Raw genomic sequence first — 19,855 nt, 5'->3', positions numbered from 1 at the left:
ATAATCAGCAGAGATCACAAACTGATCAGATATCTCAAAGTCAAAAGTGCATTTTGCATTATTTTTCAAGTTAGCTACTATGAGTTAGAGAATGAGGTTACTTTAGGGTTAGTAAGAAAGTAAGTTAAACACAACACAATATAAACAGCAAAGCAACTGTCTCAACAACCAGCTTCTGGGGTTTCATATAGGAATGGTAGGTCTACTAGAACACTAATAGGGCAGGCAAGTGTCATCATAGTGTTACCTACTTCAAACGTTTGGCTAGCTAGATAGTTGTCCAAGATGTTCAACTTGTTTAGGTAATTATACATTTGTTTGCCAGTTTAACCCATCATTGCCAAATTGAAGCCCCAGAACAGAACTGGTTGGATCAGACAAACAACTGAACTGTCTTTCATCCTACTCTGATGGTGTGAGGTTTCTCATGTTTCCTCAAAGATCTATGACAGGTAGCACGGATGCTGACTCTCCCTGTTTGTCTTTACTTGATACTGGGGATAACCAAATACTGTCAATACATGTAACTGAACAACACAAGTCATTAGTATATGGGTGATTCTTAGACTATGGGCACTTTTATGTACTTTGTAACCAAAAATGTCATTTTTAAAAATATGACCAAAGTACAATTGATATGGATCTCAAGAGTAGATTTGTGTAATACTTTTTATATTATAATACATTACAATACTTTTTATATTTAGATTATAATATTATTTTTATTTCTAAATTATACTTTTATATTAATTGATTTCATTTAGATGAATGAAAATTCAATTTTGGTGCATCATTTATTGCTTATATTTTTGCCGTGCCATAAGTTGTGTCAGTTATTTACACGCACTGTAACCGTTCATCTGTGAGACAAATCAGTTGTATACATCAAACTCAGCACTACACTAAAAACAGTTGTGGTTATGTTTAATGGCTTTGTGAATTGAGTTTACTGAGTGTGATGAGTTTAATTGTTTTTCTAATAAACATCTCCACTGTTTCTCTACATTCACGTTAATTCATTGTCATTTCCATCACCACCCACATTTTTAAAAAATATTTAAAAAGTTCTCATCACACATTAAAAATTTATTCACAATTTACGAGATCATGCTCTACTTAATATAAAAATGCAAGTCATTTATTTTCTAATAAGCTCTTGCCCAAACCAGTATTACATTTCAGAGTGTGACAGGTGCACAGTTCACCGTTTGGTCCTTAGGGCAGTTCATTTATCTCATTGACAAATGTATAATTATTGTACATTGTGGAAAAACTGATAAAACTAGTTACAAAAATGATCCTAGACAATTCTTGACTGACATAAGTTATTCTGTTTTTAAATAACAGCATTGAGATGTGGTGGAAATGTAATTTCAATGCTGTTATTTAAAAACAGAATAACTCATAACTTCTTAGTTATGAGACTAACACAGTCTCATAACTTCTCTTGTAATCTAAGTTTGTCCTCTTACAGACCTTAAAACTAGACAAATAATTAAAACTTATGAGATGGTGTTACGTGACTTTTGAACAAGTTTTTTTATTCAACTTCACAAGCCTAAAAGTGCCCCTTGTTGAAGAAACGCCCATACATTTATTCAATGTCAGATAGTAAAATGAACATATAATAAACCACATGTGACCAACAACTCAAATTAATCGTTTAATAAGTATTTTGTAAAGGTTACTTTCTAGCCTAACGTCACATAGCATCATCGCTAACGTTAGGGCTACAGCTAGCTAAAGACATAGCATAGCTTACCTTCATAATTGTCAATGAATGAAGAGACGTATATCTTCAAACCCTTTTCCCTCTTGCTCTTGGGAGCCGATGATGATGCTTGAATTATTCGGTGTACGTCATTTATCGTTATCCTTGGCAGATGTTGAAGGGATCTGGTGTAGAAAGCCATGTTTATCTGGTCCTAGTCTTACCTGACAGTTACCGGCGTCGTCGATGAACCTAACGTAGCGTTAGACCGGAAATACCATCGCCCACCAGTGACGTCTGACAATCATTGAACGTTCGTAAAATCAACTAGCCAATATAAATTGAGGCAAACTTGGTATCATTTTAATATCCAATCTTTTAGCTAGCATCTTACATCATTTTTAATTCTCAGATAGCCAACAGAAGTGACCGGCCAGGTTTAAATCCCAGTTGCGCCGACAGGGCAAGTTGTAACGCTGCGTTACAATGTGCCCCAATTCCAAAAAACTATATGCAGTTCCATGCAGTCAGATATGCAATTTACATAATTCCCCTTAATGTGTGTGTGTGTGTGTGTTTTGTCATCAATCCATGCATTATTTTGGTCAATGCTGTGGCTTTGTTGTATATTTATTGTCAAGTGTCAAAATGATTGTAAAGTTAATAAATGGCTTTTATTCACATGGAAATTTAGTTTATCTTCTAGGCTTATTAATTAGATCAGAAACAATTATTAGAGGGGGGTTTTAAGCTGTTATATGGTCTTGATACAATGTGCCCCTTTCCTGTTACAACATGCCCCGCCTATAGGCATTTCACTTTCTTTTTTTCGAGGTAGATAAAAAGCACACACTGTATTCATGAAACAAGTGATGTGAAAAAATAAAAATTAATTGAACCCCAAGTACATTTACACAAACTGCCCCGCTCTCTCCAACGGCATAAATAACACTTCAAATTCTTCGTATAAATGCAGATTTTTAACAATTCAAATTAACATAATAGGAATATTTCAAAGTCTGTTAAAAGTGGAACACTTCCTTCCGTCAGTTGGTGGCGCTATGGCCGTGGCCCACAATAGCCACATCAATGTGATCAACCTGCAAGGACAAACATTTGGCTCAATTTTCTTGAAAATCACACTATGCACACAGAAGATATGAGACAATTCCTTTTTCATTAATGTATCACTTCGCCATGGCAACACCATTAAATATATAAAAAATCCTTTTGTAATTTTGCATCATCAATGTCTTGGCATGATGTCACCCACATTTGGTACCTGCAACATGAAATCCCTCTGAGGAGTATATCAAATTCCAGAGCATGCATTTTTCAAACAATCCAAAATGGCCAAATTCCTTTTGGGCAGAGCTCATGACTGTCAGCACAAAAGTTGTCCGGCTTGATGAAATCTATACGTGTACAAAGTGTGGTGACTGTAGCATAAAAGGGATGTGCTACAGAGCCCCCCGGACACGCCCATGTTCTAGGTGGCGCTGAAGAGCCCCTTCTGGACCCCTCCACCTGTAACTCTGCCACGCCCTAATGGCCAATGACTCTGATGTGCGTGCAAAAGAGTTTTCACGCATGTTATGCACCCCAAAAGTACTGAAAACCTTGAAAAGAAGAATTAATCCTTAGAAGAACCATAGGGCACTGCACTTTCAGTGCTCTGGCCCTTATAATAATAATCCTTAGAAGAACAACAGGGCCTTTGCACTTTCACTGCTTGGGCCATAATTACACTTAATTTAACATTTACTCTCCCTATCGAGTCCCATGCAAAGCATGCAGTGAAATGGAAATCCCCTGCACAGTTTCATCAATGCTACATTACCACCACAAAAACTATTAATGTAGTTCCAACTCAAATGGATTAAGTAAACTTCCATTTTCCACATTTAAATGGATAGAACGCAATGAAATCAAATTGAAAAAACTTTCTAAATTTTTTGCTTTAGTTCATTTTAATTAAGTAAATTGAATGAGCAGCAAAAGTCCTTTTTTGTGTATATTGTGACACTGTATATACTTTTACTGTGATATAAATGTACCATTTCAGTCATACGACGAACCCAATTTATACAGCAACCAAAAGTTTCTAATAGTACAGGGGTGTAACAGATAAATGATGGGCGAGTAGGCAGAGGGAACCGGCTCAACATTCAACATCAACATAAACCAAAAACACACATGCAGCGTCACAAGTGGTAACTGAGATCATGTGAGTAGTAATGACAGACATCATGAGAGGTCGACCTGACTTGTGTCAAAAATAAAACAGCTTTTTCTAGACCACTGATATGACCAGAGTGATCCTCTCATATCAGTGTACATCATTTTCATCATATTTTTCAAAATGTACATGAACACGTGTGTGCAAAGTCAGTCTTACTTGTGTTATTATTTGTGGCTGGGTAGTCAGCTGCCTGCATACTGCCCTTGCAGTAATGCTTGTGACTGCAGCCTTAACCAGTCCAGTAGAATGAGTTGCTTTTGAGAGAGCGTGGCTGTACGACCTCCATATTGGATCCGTCAAGATGTGCGTGAGAATTTCACTTTCAGCCTCTCTGGTCAAATGGAAGTGCTGGACTTTGCTAAATGAACAGTTTACACACTCCTTACAGTAAAATAAGAGACCCTATCCTCTGAGCCACAGACATGCAGCCATGGCTGAGTGTGCAAAGTTTTACTCTAGTACTTAGAAATTCATCTGCAATGACTGTCTGTCCACTTTTTTCCAGCTTTTCAATATGATTGACACAGATGCCAACAGGCTCCATCCTATCCAAAGTGCCCAGGTTGCCATCATTTTTCAGGAGTCCTGGAGTGTCATCTCAAAAGAATCTGCAGAAAAAGAGAAAGAGACAATGGGTTAACAGTGCCCTGCACTGCTGTTCAGCAGTGGCGCTAGTGAATCTCAAGCTCCACAGCAAAATAAATGATATTTTACCCAAGTTCTCTGAGCATACTGTTTAAATTAAATTTGATGACTAAAAAAAAAAAAGTGTGTACTTGAACTGTTTACTTCTGTTGTGTTGTGCTGGCTGAACTCATCATCAAACATACACATGTCTGGTGTTGTCCGATTCACAAATAAGTGACTCTTATGAGCTGGTTGGAGATATTAGATGGATTGGATGGCCAGAAATTTCCTTCTACTCAATTCTGACAAAACAGAGGTACTAATTATTTGGACCAAAAACCTCTAAAAATAAGCTGCTAAAATATTATTTGACTCTCAATTAATGTACTGTTACATCATCTTCAACAGCAAAGAACTTATTATATCATGAGGTGTTAAATATGATACCAATATCTCCTTTGAAAATCAAATCTCCAATGTTTGTAGAACAGCATTCTTCCACATGAGAAATATTGCTAAATTACAAAACAAGCTCTCTGTTGCTGATACTCAAAAACATTTAATGCGTTCAAGACCTCAAGACTAGATTATTGTAATGCATTACTGGGAGGATGTCCAGCAAGTTCAATAAATGAACTACCATTGGTTCAAAATGCAGCAGCCAGAGTGCTGACGAGAACCAAGAAATATGATCATATTAGCCCCATTTTATCATCGTTACATTGGCTACCTGTTAAATTTCGTATTCATTTAACAATTCTGTTTACTATATTCAAAGCTTTGAATGGTCTAGCTCCACTGTACTTAAGTGACCTTCTGACATGCTATATTCCATCACGTTCTTTACGATTACAATATTCTGTCCTGTTAATAGTTCCTAGAATATCAAAATCCACAAAAGGAGGGAGATACTTTTCATATTTGGCTCCTAAACTATGGAATAATCTCCCTAACACTGTTCGGGACTCAGACACACTCCCTCAGTTTAAGTCTAGTCTAAAGACTCATCTATTTAGCCAGGCATACACCTCATTTATCAAATCAACTCACAATTAGGCTGCTTTAGTTAGGTCTGCTGGAACCAGAAACCAGAAACAGTGATCATGATCTATAACTCTGCAATAAATTGAATGGCATCTATCTAATATTATTTTATTTTATTCCCTGTCTCAACCTCGGTACACCTATCCTGAGGTCGGACTCAGTGTTGGACACCACTGCTACGTGTCGCTGTGTGAAGATGAATAATAGCATTGCCAAACATAATTTCAGTTTATTATGATGGACTTCAGAGGATGAACTGATTCCAACTCTGACCATAAGACATGGGAAACTTCATATGCCATTGCCTGGACCTTGGATTTAGGATAGACCTCACCGAAATTACCGGCCTGGCAGAACTGCTATGCACCTCACTTATCTTTTCTGCATCACCTCTGTCTAATGATGAACTACACTCTTGAAATGGAATATATAGACTATCAATGAATTGCCAACAAAAGCCTTCATCAGCCAACTAACAAAGGACAATTGCAAGAAAATCTTAAGGAGTTTTGTGTTCCTTGCCACAGTCACCTTCGTCTTGCTCACTGGGGTTATAAATACAATTATTATTTAATAAATTATTTTTAAACACAATTTACAATCATATTTAATCAAACTACGACATTATAGACATTACAGTTTTATCTTCTGTTAATGCATGATTTGTGTTGTGAAAGGCACTATACAAATAAATCTGACTTGACTTGGTTCTTTAAACGCTCCAAATGACTGATCAACTCACAGGTTATCAGTTTGACAAATGCTTCACTTAAAAGGTGCACTCTGTATTTTTTACATTTGAATTGTTCACTTTTTTTACACAAATTACACTTTTGTTGCCCAGCTCATTTCACAATGCAACAAAAATGTGTGAAAGGAAAGTATGCTGTTTATTTTTGCTATGCATTTTCAATAGAACATGTCTTAAACAACCTAACATACCAGTGTATTCAAAAGCTTCAGCTTAGTTGGCTGCGAATATGAGGCGTGACAATGAAGCATTGAGAAAAGTCAAAGTCAAAGACACCTTCACTTTTAATCGGTAAGTGTGACAGGCTCACTGACTAGGAGGGAAATATAAACAACAACAGTCACCAAGTGTGACATTGCTGTTGGATCCTATGCCGCATTAAGTGGTGGCAGAAAGTGGTGGCTCAGCGGTTAAGGCTCTGGGTTACTGACTGAATGGTTGGGGGTTCAAGCCCCAGCACTGCCAAGATACCACTATTGGGCCCTTGAGCAAGGCCCTTGACCCCATCTGCTCCAGGGGCGCTGTTTCATGTCTCACCCTGCACTCTGACCCCAGCTAGTTGGGATATGCGAAAACAACTGCATTTCATTGGCTCTGTACGTGTACACTGCACAATGACAATAAAGTTTAATCTTAATCTCATTGCTAGAACATAACCATGGCAACGTTGCGGTCGCGCCTTTCTTTCCTCTGAGAGAATCTTTAGGGAAGTACGACCTGATCATCAGGTTCCTTAGAGGCACCCAAAGTCTGAACCCTCCCAGGCCATGCCTGTTCACCTCATGGGATCACTCTGTGGTCCTTCCGTGCCTTCAGAGACCCCCCTTCGAGCCGTTAAAGTCAGTCGAGCTTAGAGCCCTCTCCTTGAATACGGCCCTCCTGATTGCGCTCACTTCCATCATGCAGGTTGGAGACCTGCAAGAGTTCTCTGTCAGCGACACTTGCCTGGAGTCCAGTCTAGCAGATGCTCACATCATCCTAAGACCTCGACCAGACCTGTGCCCAAGGTTCCTATGACTCCCACAGAGGTAGTGAACCTGCAAGCGAAGCTGCCCCAGGAGGAGGCAGACCCAGCCTTATCGTTGCTGTGTCCAGTGCGTGCTTTTTTTAGATGTTCTGAGCAGCTCTTTGTTTGCTGTGGCAGACCGCGGAAAGGGGCGCTGTCTCCAACAGAGGTTGCCCACTGGGTCATCAATGCCATGGCTGGCCTATCAGACCCAGGCTGTGTTCACCCACTCTACAAGCAGTGTGGCATTCTCGTGGGCACTGGCCAATGGCACCTCCCTTGTAGACATCTGCAGAGCGGCGGGCTGGGCAACACCCAAAATCATTATGAGATTCTACAATCTCAGGGTTGAGTCGGTCTCATCCCGTATTTTCTCAGTTCTGAGCATGTAGAACTCGGTAATGCGAAATGGCTGACAGGGTGTTCTGCTTGCACATAGCGACCTTCCCCTCCACTGAGGTGATCACGTGCGCTCTTTCTCCCAGGAGAGACCACGAGGCTTGCGCTCCCTGAATGTCTTTCCTCCCTTGCCCTCTGGTCTGCGAATTACGTGGAGGAATTCCTAACTACTAACTACTCTGTACTGGAATAGGTGCTCCACAGGGTTTGGCCAACACGGATTAATACCCCTGTGTATATATTCCACGGTACGGTCCCCTTGCCGGCAGACCCACGTCTCCCTTGGGCAGTCACCTCTGCCCCCTGGTCACTAGGTAGGATCTACCACCGCACCACTTCCACATGTGGCCTGAAACCCATGTGACATATTTGCCCCCCCCCCCGGCAGGATGTGGTCTCCGCGGTAGTCTTTTCCCCCTGAAAGAATAGGAGTTGGAAAAGAAAGCCTTCCCCGATGCGTGTTATAGCGAGTTAATTTTAATCGAACCAAACCTGCCAAGTGTAAACACATTCTTAATTAAACACAATACAGAATTTGAGACGTGCTGTAAATTACATTGTGTTGGAATTTTTTCGACTTAAGCAAAATAAGAAAAGTCACCTGTTATGCATGAACAAACAAACATATTAAGAGTGTGAAAAAGATTTAAACAAAACTTTACTTTCTGGAAATCCACAGTGCTAAAAGTGCCCAAAATTGAAGAAACACCCATATACATTATAAATCCCCCCTGCAAAAGCAGAATTATGTAGGAAAACAATTGGCTAACATGATTATATTTGAACACGTGGTTCCTGTTCCCCTTGGCTGGTTCATTTTGGAAGAGAGCCATATGGAAGCCTACACTGAAGAAACAACTTTTTTTATTTGTTCAGATGAAGAAACACAGAGAGTCTGGGAGATAAATATAACTGGGGGTGGCGTGCACACCTCTGAAAGTAAAATCAGCTCCACATCAAACAGAACAAGTAGAACAGAGACCCGCTCAACAAGAGCAAATGAAACACTGTTAGCAGAAAGTACAAGTGTGTAGACAGAAGACAAAGCAAATAACGTGGGTATTTGTAGGGCAACTCTGGAAACAGCATCTGGCTCTTGACTTGTTCAACAATGCATAGATCTGCACAGGCATTGTATTGAAGCCCTAAAAGTGTCCTGTGTGAACACCCCTTAATCATAATCAACTTTAATTGTATGGAAAAGAGCAGCTTAGACATTCTGCCTAACACCTCCTTTTGTGTTTCATGGAAGAAAGAAAATAATTTGGGATTGGAACATGCTGACATGAGGGCGAGTTTGATAATTTTTAACTATTCTTTTAAGGACGACCAATCGACAACCCACTAGCTCGAGATATTAGCAGACTGCTAGTCTGGACACAGATTGTCTAAGGCAGTGTGTTCAACTCAAGGATGAGGATGTTTAAAATGGACGCCTACATATAATTTAAACAGCAGTAGATTTAATGTATAGAGATAACGATGTGGGAGGAAGTTTGGATGAATTGTGAGTGAAGTTCTCTTTTTGTCCCGAGGACTGACAGTTGTGATATCAGCCAGCATGCACGCAGCCAAGACACTCCCTCTCTCCTTTCCTGCTTCCGAGGACAGTTCCACCTTGTGTCAGCATTCTACGCACCGAATATCTCTATCTGGAGATCAGCCAGCCTGCCGCTGCACACTGTGATGAACTGAAAATGAAAGATAGGGCCTCAATTCAACAACAGCAGCAGATATCGAGTAATGCGAAGGACCGATCGACATCATCCATGCACTCAAAGAGTCCCTGCTACTTTCTAAAACTTCTAAAACTTTTTGTTGAGAGGCTGACTCTGTTGCAGATATACATTTAATGAGCCATTTATTAGGAACACTATGGTCCTAATAAAGTGCCCAATGTGGTATTCTGCTGTTTTAGCCCATCCGCCTCAAGGTTCTACATGTTGTGCATTCTGAGATGCTATTCTGCTCACTACAGTTGAGGTTAGTCCCAGGAGATCATCAGTGGTGGCTCAGTGGTTGAGGCTCAGGATTACTGACCAGAAGGTCAGGGGTTCAAGCCCCAGCACCACCAAGATGCCACTGTTGTGCCCTTGAGCAAGGCACTTAACTCCAGGTTGCTCCGGGGGGATTGTCCCTGTAATAAGTGCACTGTAAGTCGCTTTGGATAAAAGTGTCTGCCAAATGCATAAATGTAAATGTAAATATTCAATATTCAAACCAGCCTGTCTGGCACCAACAATCATGCCGAGCTTAAAATAGCTGAGATCACTTTTTCCCCATTTTGATGGTTGATGTGAATATTAACTGAAGCTCCTGACCCATATCTGCATGATTTTATACATTACACTGCTGCCACAAAATTAGCTGATTAGATAAATCGCATTTGATCAAATGCTTGAATACTCAAAGTCACTTTGGATTAAAGAGTCTGCAAACTAACAAATCACCAAATTGAAGTCTACTAATAAGAGAGAGAACTAGTAGGAGTGAAAAGTATTTTTATGAAGGTATATTTTCTTAAAATTCACAGGGCCAAAAATGGCAATAGTTAAAGGAATATCTCTGACCGTACATCTATTGCACCGACCACAACTTGCTCCCCGAAACTAGGCCAATAAAGCACAACTTAGACTTGAGCTATCTGGGAAATAAATGCATTTCAGTCATGAATGAATGATAAACAAAAGGTTTCAACGAGACAGGAATTTTGAAGCTCAGCTTTGACATAATACACTGACTAATCCTCGTATTCGTCCGTCAATGGCAGCACATACATTTGCATTATGACACAGCCACACGGCAGCTCCCTCTATTGAGACGAGAGACGCCGGAGGGCATGCTGCTCTTTTGACATTGATTAATGATCTAAAACTTTGCACCGTGCCAGATAAGGCAGTATGGCTGACGGGCAAACACAAGTACACACACATACAGTGAAGGTAAAGCCTCCACCCACAGACCATTGACGTTCTGGTCGACTTGGAGCCATGGTGTGGGCACCCAACATGCAGCACTGCTAGCTAAGCATGTGAAGTCTACAGCATTGCTTTGCACAGTGCCATAGAAGGAAATCAAGATCTGTTTATTGTGCAATTAGTATTTTGTCCAAGCAGATGTTTCTTACCAAAACAAATGGCGACGTATATATATCATCGTATGTTGCGACTACGGACTAAAAAAAGTGCTTAAAAGTATTTTTGCTTTTGGTACCATGGGTATTTCTTTGCATATGTTGCAAATGTCCCAGGTTAATGTTTTCTGGACATGGTACCATGTTACAATGAATACCAGGGTATTTTCAAAAGTAGCTTGGAGAACTATGCTCATAAACATGGTAATCATTCAATAACATGGTATTCATCAGACACCATCCATGCTTTTCTTTGCTAAGAAAAAAGTAAAAAATACGTCGCATATCTTAATATCCTTTTGGATTCTGGTTAAAATCAAACATTCCTTTTTGCATCTTCATTTTTAAGGATGCATTTGGACAAATACAAGAGATATGGGGCTATATTTGTTCTGTAGAAAACAAAAGAACACATTTAAAAAAGTCTATACAGGGTTTATTTGCCATACTGTAAGTGAATAGTGATACCAGTCTGTAAAGCTTAAAAAAAAAACAGCATTAAAAGTAAATCAACTCATCAACTATATTCAAAGTCTTCTGAAGCGATGTATGAAATCAAATACAGCGGCTACGTCCATAACGTCAAAACTCAGTGGTTCTCATCATGTCTTGTGCCATAAGTCATATTGCAAGTCCAATAAGGTTTGATGTTACCGACACAGCCGGCTAATATGATATGAGCATTTTATGAATTACATGACTTTGATTTGAGAGTAAATAATGTCTTAAATTTCATTTGTTTTATCGCACAAATTGATGATAGCGCCTCAGAAGACTTGACAAGTCATATCAATTACATTTACTGTGTTTTTTTTGTGCTTTTTGTCCTTTTTTCGAGCTTGACAGACCACAGCCATTATTCACTTAAAGTATGGCAAATAATCCCTGTAAAGACTTTTACAAAATGGACCTTTTGTGTTCCACAGAATTTTTATTTTTGGGTAAACTGTTTCTTTAATGTTCAGCCTCTCTCATCAACACAATGAAGCTGATTAAGAACATTGAGGACTGAGCCTAACTGTGTTGATCAGATAAAAACCTAGTTTTAAATCTCCACAGACTGCACAGAATGAACAGAGGAGTTCCCACTACCCACTACTGCAAGGCCAGTGTGCTGTTGCTAAGGCCCTTCACTGTCACTAGGCAGGAAGAAGCTTGCCAGAATTTTTAGGGACTTATTTGCCTACCAATTTCATCGTGTTCCCCCATGGTGCAAACCAACTGAGAATCCCTAATTCATGACCCTGATATTAATTACACATTTGTCTCTGGCCACACTTAGGATAATCTCCTCACACAGTTCTAACACTTTATGTAACCAGCTGTCTTATGTAACCAGGCATCATCAACAACCAGTGCGCAAATCATTCAATGACTTCCCAGAGAATGAAGTTTAATTAATTTATTTTGGTAATTTTCAGGATGCAGTCTATTGAGGGTTGTCTCATGTAACCCAAGTTGTCTTTTGGTGTCCCAAGCACAGCTAGCAAAATAACAACCTTTTCTGCTACACAAAATACAGCATTACTGTAATGGACCTAAAAACCAAACAATAATTAAACATACTGTATTCACAATACGTGAATCTAAACCTTTACTTTGTGTTTACAATTTCAGTTGCACTAAGATATATTTAATTCATTGTAATTAAGTAAGCATTTCTCCACCTGCAGGATTTCATCTCGAGGTATGCAAAGAAGTTTTTCCAAAACATTCAATTCTGATAACATTGAGTGAAAAGTATGTATAGCATTAATGTAACTAATAGCTAAAGCAAGTGTTAAAGTCTTAAGAGGAGAGTTAAGCAAGAGGAGTTGGCAAATCTGGCATTCAATTAATGAAATGAGATTGGAGGTGTGGGCTAGAGCTACTTTGGCTTATAAAAATCACTCAAGCATTTTTAGTTTGCTATTCGCAAAAAGCATCTGCTGTCATGGACCATACATTGCAACAAAAAAAAGAGAGATCTCAGAAGACTTACAATCAATAATTGTTGCTTTGCATAAAGATGGAAATGGTTATATGAAAAAAGTTATTTCGAAAAGCTTAGATATTCATTTGTCCACAGTTAGACAAACTATCTATAAATGGAGATGATTTAGTACTGTGGCTACTCTCTCTAGAAGTGGCCATTCAGTCAAGATGACTTAAATAGCACACCATAGGATACGCAATGAGGTAAAAAGAACTCTAGCGTGACAGCTAAACAGGTTAACATCACTGTTCATGAGTCTAATATAATAAAAACATTAAAGAGACATGGTGTCCATGGCAGGACAACACGAAGGAAGCCGCTGCTTTCCAACAAAAACATTGATGCATGTCTGAAGTTTGCCAAAGACCACCTTGACACTCCACAACGCTACTGGGAAAATGTTTTGTGGACTGATGAAACTAAGGATGAATTGTTTTGGAAGAACACACAGCAGCACCACATACCAACATGAAAACATCATCCCAACGGTGAAGTACTGTGGAGGGAGCATCATGATTTGGGGCTGCTTTGCTGCTTGGACTGCTTGCCATCATCGAGAGATAAATGAATTCCCAAGTTTATCAAGATATCCTACAGGAAAATGTCAGGGTTGCTGTGTGCCATCTGAAGCTCAGTAGAAGTTGGGTGATGATGCAGCAGGACAATGATCCTAAACTTCAAAGTAAATCCACTACAGAATGACTTTAAAAAAGAAAATCCACCTCGGTGTGGCCCAGTCAGAGCTCAGACCTTAACCCAAAAGAGATTCTATTGAATGACCAGAGCCATTCACACCAGCCATCCTAAAAATATGGCTGAGCTGAAACAGTTCTGTAAGGAAGAATGTTCAAAAATTCCTTCTGAACGTTGTGAAGGTCTTATCTGCAGCTACCTGAAATGCTTGTTTAAGTTTGTTGCTGCCAAAGTTATTTAATTAAAAGGTTTATTTACTTTTTCCACAGCACTGTGAATGTTTAATGGGATGTGTTCAATAAGGAAATGAAAGATTATAATTGTTTGTGTGTTGTTAGTTGCACAGTGTGTTTGTCTATACTTGTGACTTCAATGAAGATGAGATAAAATGTTATGACCAAAAATGCAAAAAAGCAGCTAATTCCAAAGAGTTCACATAAGATTTCTTCCCACTGAACCTCACAAAAAAAGGAGGCTTTTGTTTTAAATGATTGTAGGTTCAGGGTTGCGCTGTTTACTGGTACTAACGAAGAATCACAATACTAAAAAAATTTTAATGTTACGATATCATCTTGTTTCGGTCCCATATTACAGTATGCTGTCAATAGCCAAATGATATGAGATGAGACAGTTTTGAGATTAAATCAATGACAATATGAAAATAAAATAAAAAAACATCTGGATATGGCCAAGTGTGATCATTAAACAGCAGAAGGACGTAATTGAATTAAATAATATACAATCACATGTGCTGCACACTACAGAATGAATAAGAATTGCAGCGCTGCCATCTGCTTCACACACACACACATACACACACACACACAAAACTCACTACTGGTGCTTAATTTTCATGCAGTGTGTTTATAGTATAAACGGCTGTTAATACTTAAATGAACTCCTCTGGTGCAGCTCGGTGATTTCGGCTCGAGAGACTGGAGTATCCCAGCATTAATGGGAAACTTGATATAACTATCCTGTCAAAAACAGTAAAGCTCAAAGGTCTGTCAAAATAAATGTCCTGCTAAAATAAACGCTCTATTAAACTGGATGAAAAATATACTATATACACTGTATAAAAATGTAATAAATAACAATTATATAATATTAAATGGTTGTATTATAATAATAATAATTATTATTATTATTATTATTATTATCGCTGCTGTTATTATTATTATTATAATCTGTAAGAAATAACACAAACGCAAGTGTATTATTATCAAAATGTTGTGATTCAGCCACAGCAGCCTTGTGCCACAGGTAATCATACTTTTTTTTCCATTAATGTTTTCATCCATAATGTGAAGCTCTGTTGTGCAGAATTTTATTTTGCCAAAAATAAAATTGCAATTTTTTGTAAACATTTAATATGGAAGCCAGAAAAATGTTAACAGAAAATGCATCATTTGTTTTTGTGAGACTTTATGCAGTACTTTTATGCAGTTATTTTCTGTGTAATTTCATCAAAAATCTGAGGCTTTTTATTTGTTGATTATAGTACTGATTTAGTATCGTTCCGAAGCCAAAATGTTGGTATCAGAGCAACCCTATTGTAGGTAAATATCCACTTCATCCAGCGTGCTGTTTGTTCTCAGTGTTCTTAAATATCCCGATACTGTTTTACCGAGTGAGAAACCAGTGCCAATTATTTCGTGAGATAACAGTCCAAACGAATCGGATTCAAAAGAATGATTCATTCATGAATCGGGTATTACTAATTCTGATTCTCCACAGCCAACAGAAATGAGTGACACTCAGATTGGATATTGTTAGTCAGAGAAATGTTTTTCAGATAAGTCGAAGCACTCATGTTTTTTTTATGAAGAGACTCGACTGGTCTCGGGGAATAGTCAGATTCCACATGTTTGAGTTTGAGTCCAAATGCTCCAGAGTCCATGACAAGACCAAGAGCATTAAAAGAGTCCAAGACTGATTCCGTCTCGATTACTACAACATATCCCCGAAGAGAATTATCAATTTCAAGCCATGGGTTCCTTTCTGGATTTTTCTTTGGGTTTTTATAATGCCAGACCCCAAACGTGAACTAAAAAAAGTGTATAAGCTAGATAAGGACCACAGAGGTTTTCCGTTTCATCAGGCACGTACATTCACATGCTTGGCACCAGTATCTAAGCATTCATCCTGTTTCTCCATTATTTGGGATAGTTGGTGCATTTGGCGTGGGAGTAGCCACGTAATAATCTTTTATCTTACATAAGATCCCAAAAACCCATCATTGTTGTGTTTCACTCTCCTGTGAAAGATTGCCTTCTCTCTTCTCTTTCATTACCTTGTTCTTTATTATAAGGAGCCGTGAATCAGCCCGGATGTGCCAAACATAGATTTCATTCTCTCAGGCATATTCTAGCACCTAAACACTGCTCAAAAACACACAGACATACATACATACTTGCTATTTACAGAGCATACACCTACTCTCCAATCGGGATGGGTCACAATGGCCGATAAGTTTTCCCATCAATTAGTTGATTAATGAGGTCAACAAATTTATCAAGATTTCTTCTAATATAAACGTATTGGCTTTCATAGTTTTAGTGGTGGTGCTTTAATTAGCATGCTAACTGTGTGCTGTGTTTTAGCTCTTAGACAATTTTACACTGTAAATCACTCTCAGAGAAGTTGTACTTTAAATTCTTCCCCTTTAAAGAACAGCTTTTACACATTAAAACGGACTTCTTTGGCCATTGTATTGCATCTCACCTGTTTTTTTTAAGTTTCTCACCACATGTACATTTTTATTTTTAATTTTTTTTTAGATGGCAAGTAAAAATGTAAAATAGTTTAAAAAAAGCATTTCAAGGTCCTTGCATTGTTCAATTTTGTTGTGCTCCATCTAGCTGTTTTTGAATGGAAGAACACATCTTACATAAATGCTCCCTAAGACCAGAAACATATTTTACTCAAGTACACGTACACAGATGCAAGCACTTAGCCAATGCATTTCCAACACAGTCTGATTGAACATGCTTAACGTGCATTCTTGCGTTTCTGTGGTGGTAACAATAAAGTTACCATCAAAATTCTGTGGATGTGTTGTTATTCAAGTATGTAGCTATTAGAGCTAAGTATTGATACAGGTTTCCGATTTGATTCTTATTAACAAGCCCATTAGGATCAAGTGAACCCAAAACTGCCTAATAATACAGAGCTTCCTTAAGACAGAATACTTGGCTAGTTGTTCAGACTGACCACCATCAACTCTAGTTAAAAATATAGTTTTGCACATCCTTACTCTCGAGCCATCATTTTGTAACATTTATTTGTCTGGATTAAACCATATACACATCCTGGACAGAACAGACCACATACACACCTGTTGTTCTCATTACAGTCCCGCCATGCTCCTAGTGTGACACAAGCATTTTGCCTTCTCCATTAGATGAGTCATAGCTCTATTAAACCTCCCCTGGCGCACACACACATACACACACAAACTTAAAACAGGCTAAAAGCTCAGGAGGGCGGCACTGGCTGTAGTGGGTCTGGCCTCAGGCAAACAAGTCATCCAGACTTTTGCCTATCGGCATAAAGTCTGACCCACTTTGCAGCATTTCTGGCCAAGAAACACCCACTTAGACATAAGCAACCGCCAGACTGACACGTAAAGTGGCCAACAACAGTTGTTTTGTTTTTATGTGGCATTTTGGTGGCGGGTTTATCTAAAATGAATACTACCACAATAACAGTACAGTGTGGAAATAAAATCCTAATGGGAAAAACAAATTATGATGCAGCAGTCTCGGCCCACAATTAGTTGTATAGAAAACCCAAAAAATTGGCAGCATTTGGTTTGTTGTTTAATTTAGTAGACCAGAATTTCTGTCCATCCCAAAGTAACAAGTACAGATTTGTTCACTGTCATAACTCAGAAAACAAAGCAGGGTATGCAGTTTGCTCGTGGATATCTTTCTATTGGGTTACTATGCCAATCAACCAAATTTTAGAAATTTCCCTGGCTGAAATGTTTCAATTTTGTTACCAAAATGAATTAAAAATAAACAGAAATGATGATAAGAGCAAAAATATCAAATGCCATAGATTCATATTTACTGAGTAATTCATTATTTTGTAGAGGAGGGTCACAATTACTATTTTCATCTATGATTTTGGAGCAAAACTACAGGCCAAATAAAATAACCTTAGAAAGATTTCAGCATCATTTTTGTTTTTTTACACAGAGATAGGTAGGTCTATATCTAAAATTTGTTTAGTCCAAAAGAAATAGGGAATAAAATATTTTTTGTGTTGTTTTTTTTCCAAAGTTGCTGTGCATTTAACTTTAGAAGTATTACAATAGTTTAATATCCTTTACGATTCTGGTTCTCAACAAACTTTGCAGATGTACATATCTGAAATCCAGAAACTAGATATAGGTATAGCACTACCTGAAAAGCTATATGTCGCTTTTTCTTTATAAAAGTGTATTTTTGGACTTTATCTAAATTATTACATTGTTGTTTTATGTGAATAAAAAAAAGGTTACATTCCTAGTTTTCAACATTATTTGTACTTTAATTTGTAGAAAAACTAGCTTCATACCATGCAACCCACATTTGTTTTTTTGATCATTGATTTATAAAATATAACAATTAGCGAAAGAAGCCACATTAAAAGCCACATATCTCTGGGATTTAATCATATTGGGCCCTAAAAATTAAGACACAAGAAGGAGCGTTTATTCAGAACCAGAATTTAAAAAGATGAGTAATTTGTCCCATTTTTGGACATATAATGCAACAAGTCAATTGACTTAGTAAATGACCTAAATGGTAGCCAAGGGAAGCAAACACACAAATAGATATTGCAAATACAATCTGAAAACACAATGGAAATATGCCACAACACATGAAATTAAGCCAAAACCCAATGGCAAAGCCACAGCACAATGGAAATAAGATACAAAATGAAATTATACCATAATATAAAAAAAATAATAAGAGACAGAAAACAACAAATTATCAAAAAAATAAAATAGTTTTAAAACCGGTATACTTATTTGTCCTGAAGTGCTCTGGCCAATCAAAACTCATCATGCACATACCTTTATCAACAAAATGTTCATTTTGATCCTACTCTACAAAATAATGGATTGCTCAGAAAACATGAATCCATGTAAACTTCTTATCTTGGCTATCTTCATCAATTACGTTTTTAAAAAATGATTAAAAACTAAATGAAAAACCTCTGATTGAGCTGACATGAAATGACCCTATAGACACTGAATGACAGCTGGTAAGTAAAAAAACTCAGATTTACCTGGATTCATTCAATGACCGTGAAAAGAGACAGGACATTTTGACGGTTGCAAGGTTTCTACTTCTGTGGTGACGCACTGGGTAGCCCCGCCCATGATGATAATAATCTTATTATCTACACAAAGGCACAAAAGCCAAACAAAACTTTTCCAAACAAAACACAGAATTACACAACGCATAAAAGCATTGGTCATGATAAGTGTTTGCATGTCTATAGCATGAATGAAGCTGACAGGCCCAGAACGGTTGTGTCTGTGTGTGCACGGTCTATATTTGTGCCTTACAATTGTAATGTGTTTATCAACAGTGGTTTCTGTGTCTAATTATTTTCTCTGTGTGTGTGCACATGGGTCCAGAGCTGAATGGTGCCAGTCTGAGAGTGTCTTTGTGGTGCCAGTCTCGTGTGCGAGGCTCATGATTGATTTAACAAGACAACAGCCCCCTTATGCCATCTCTGTCTTTTAAACACAAAGAGAGATGCCCCCCACACACAAAAAAATACCCCCACACACCCCTGCCATGTTCACAGTGTCCCCTCAGACAAATGCTTGCCAGCCAGACACACACATGGGGGTGAGGGGGTGTTGGGGGTGGGGGTAGGCTGGCACAGGGGGAATCATAACACTTGATTTTAGTGGAGCATGACGAAGGTAAACAGCATCATTATCTCTTTTATTTCACTTACAACACAATAAAATATGGAAATAAAAAATGTGGGAGGAAGTCCATTCCCCCCTTCCGTCTCTCAGCGGCATCGTTATCTGTCTGCATCGTTCTCAATTGGCTGGTGAGACAGAGCTTGCGGGGGAACAGAAAAGCCAGCGGAACAGTTTTAATCTCTGCTGTGTTCCTGACAAGAAGATACGACAAAAAATAGGAATGAAAAAGCAAAGAATGAAAAGAAAATGTAGCTGTGTGGGTGAGGTTGTGACAGGGGCCTTTTCCTTTAGTGAAAAAAGTACTTTGATGGTGCCATGGTAAAGCGCTGTTAATAC

General features: G+C 38.3%; 1 protein-coding gene across 2 annotated transcripts in view; it reads right to left on the bottom strand.

Annotated features, from left to right (window-relative positions):
- LOC127619876 (low-density lipoprotein receptor class A domain-containing protein 4-like) overlaps positions 1 to 19,855 on the bottom strand; it is a 136,252-nt gene that overhangs the window by 92,794 nt on the left and 23,603 nt on the right. For both annotated transcript variants that reach the window (XM_052092894.1, XM_052092895.1), the window contains exon 2: positions 4,110 to 4,561. In XM_052092894.1, coding sequence (XP_051948854.1) covers positions 4,110 to 4,149 — 40 coding nt within the window. In that variant the 5' untranslated portion in view covers positions 4,150 to 4,561. The remainder of the gene's footprint in view (positions 1 to 4,109; positions 4,562 to 19,855) is intronic.

Source organism: Xyrauchen texanus, chromosome 26, assembly GCF_025860055.1.
Source record: "Xyrauchen texanus isolate HMW12.3.18 chromosome 26, RBS_HiC_50CHRs, whole genome shotgun sequence".
NCBI lineage: Eukaryota > Metazoa > Chordata > Actinopteri > Cypriniformes > Catostomidae > Xyrauchen > Xyrauchen texanus.
Note: the sequence above shows the minus strand (reverse complement) of the source record. Positions and strands in the feature narration are given on the sequence as shown.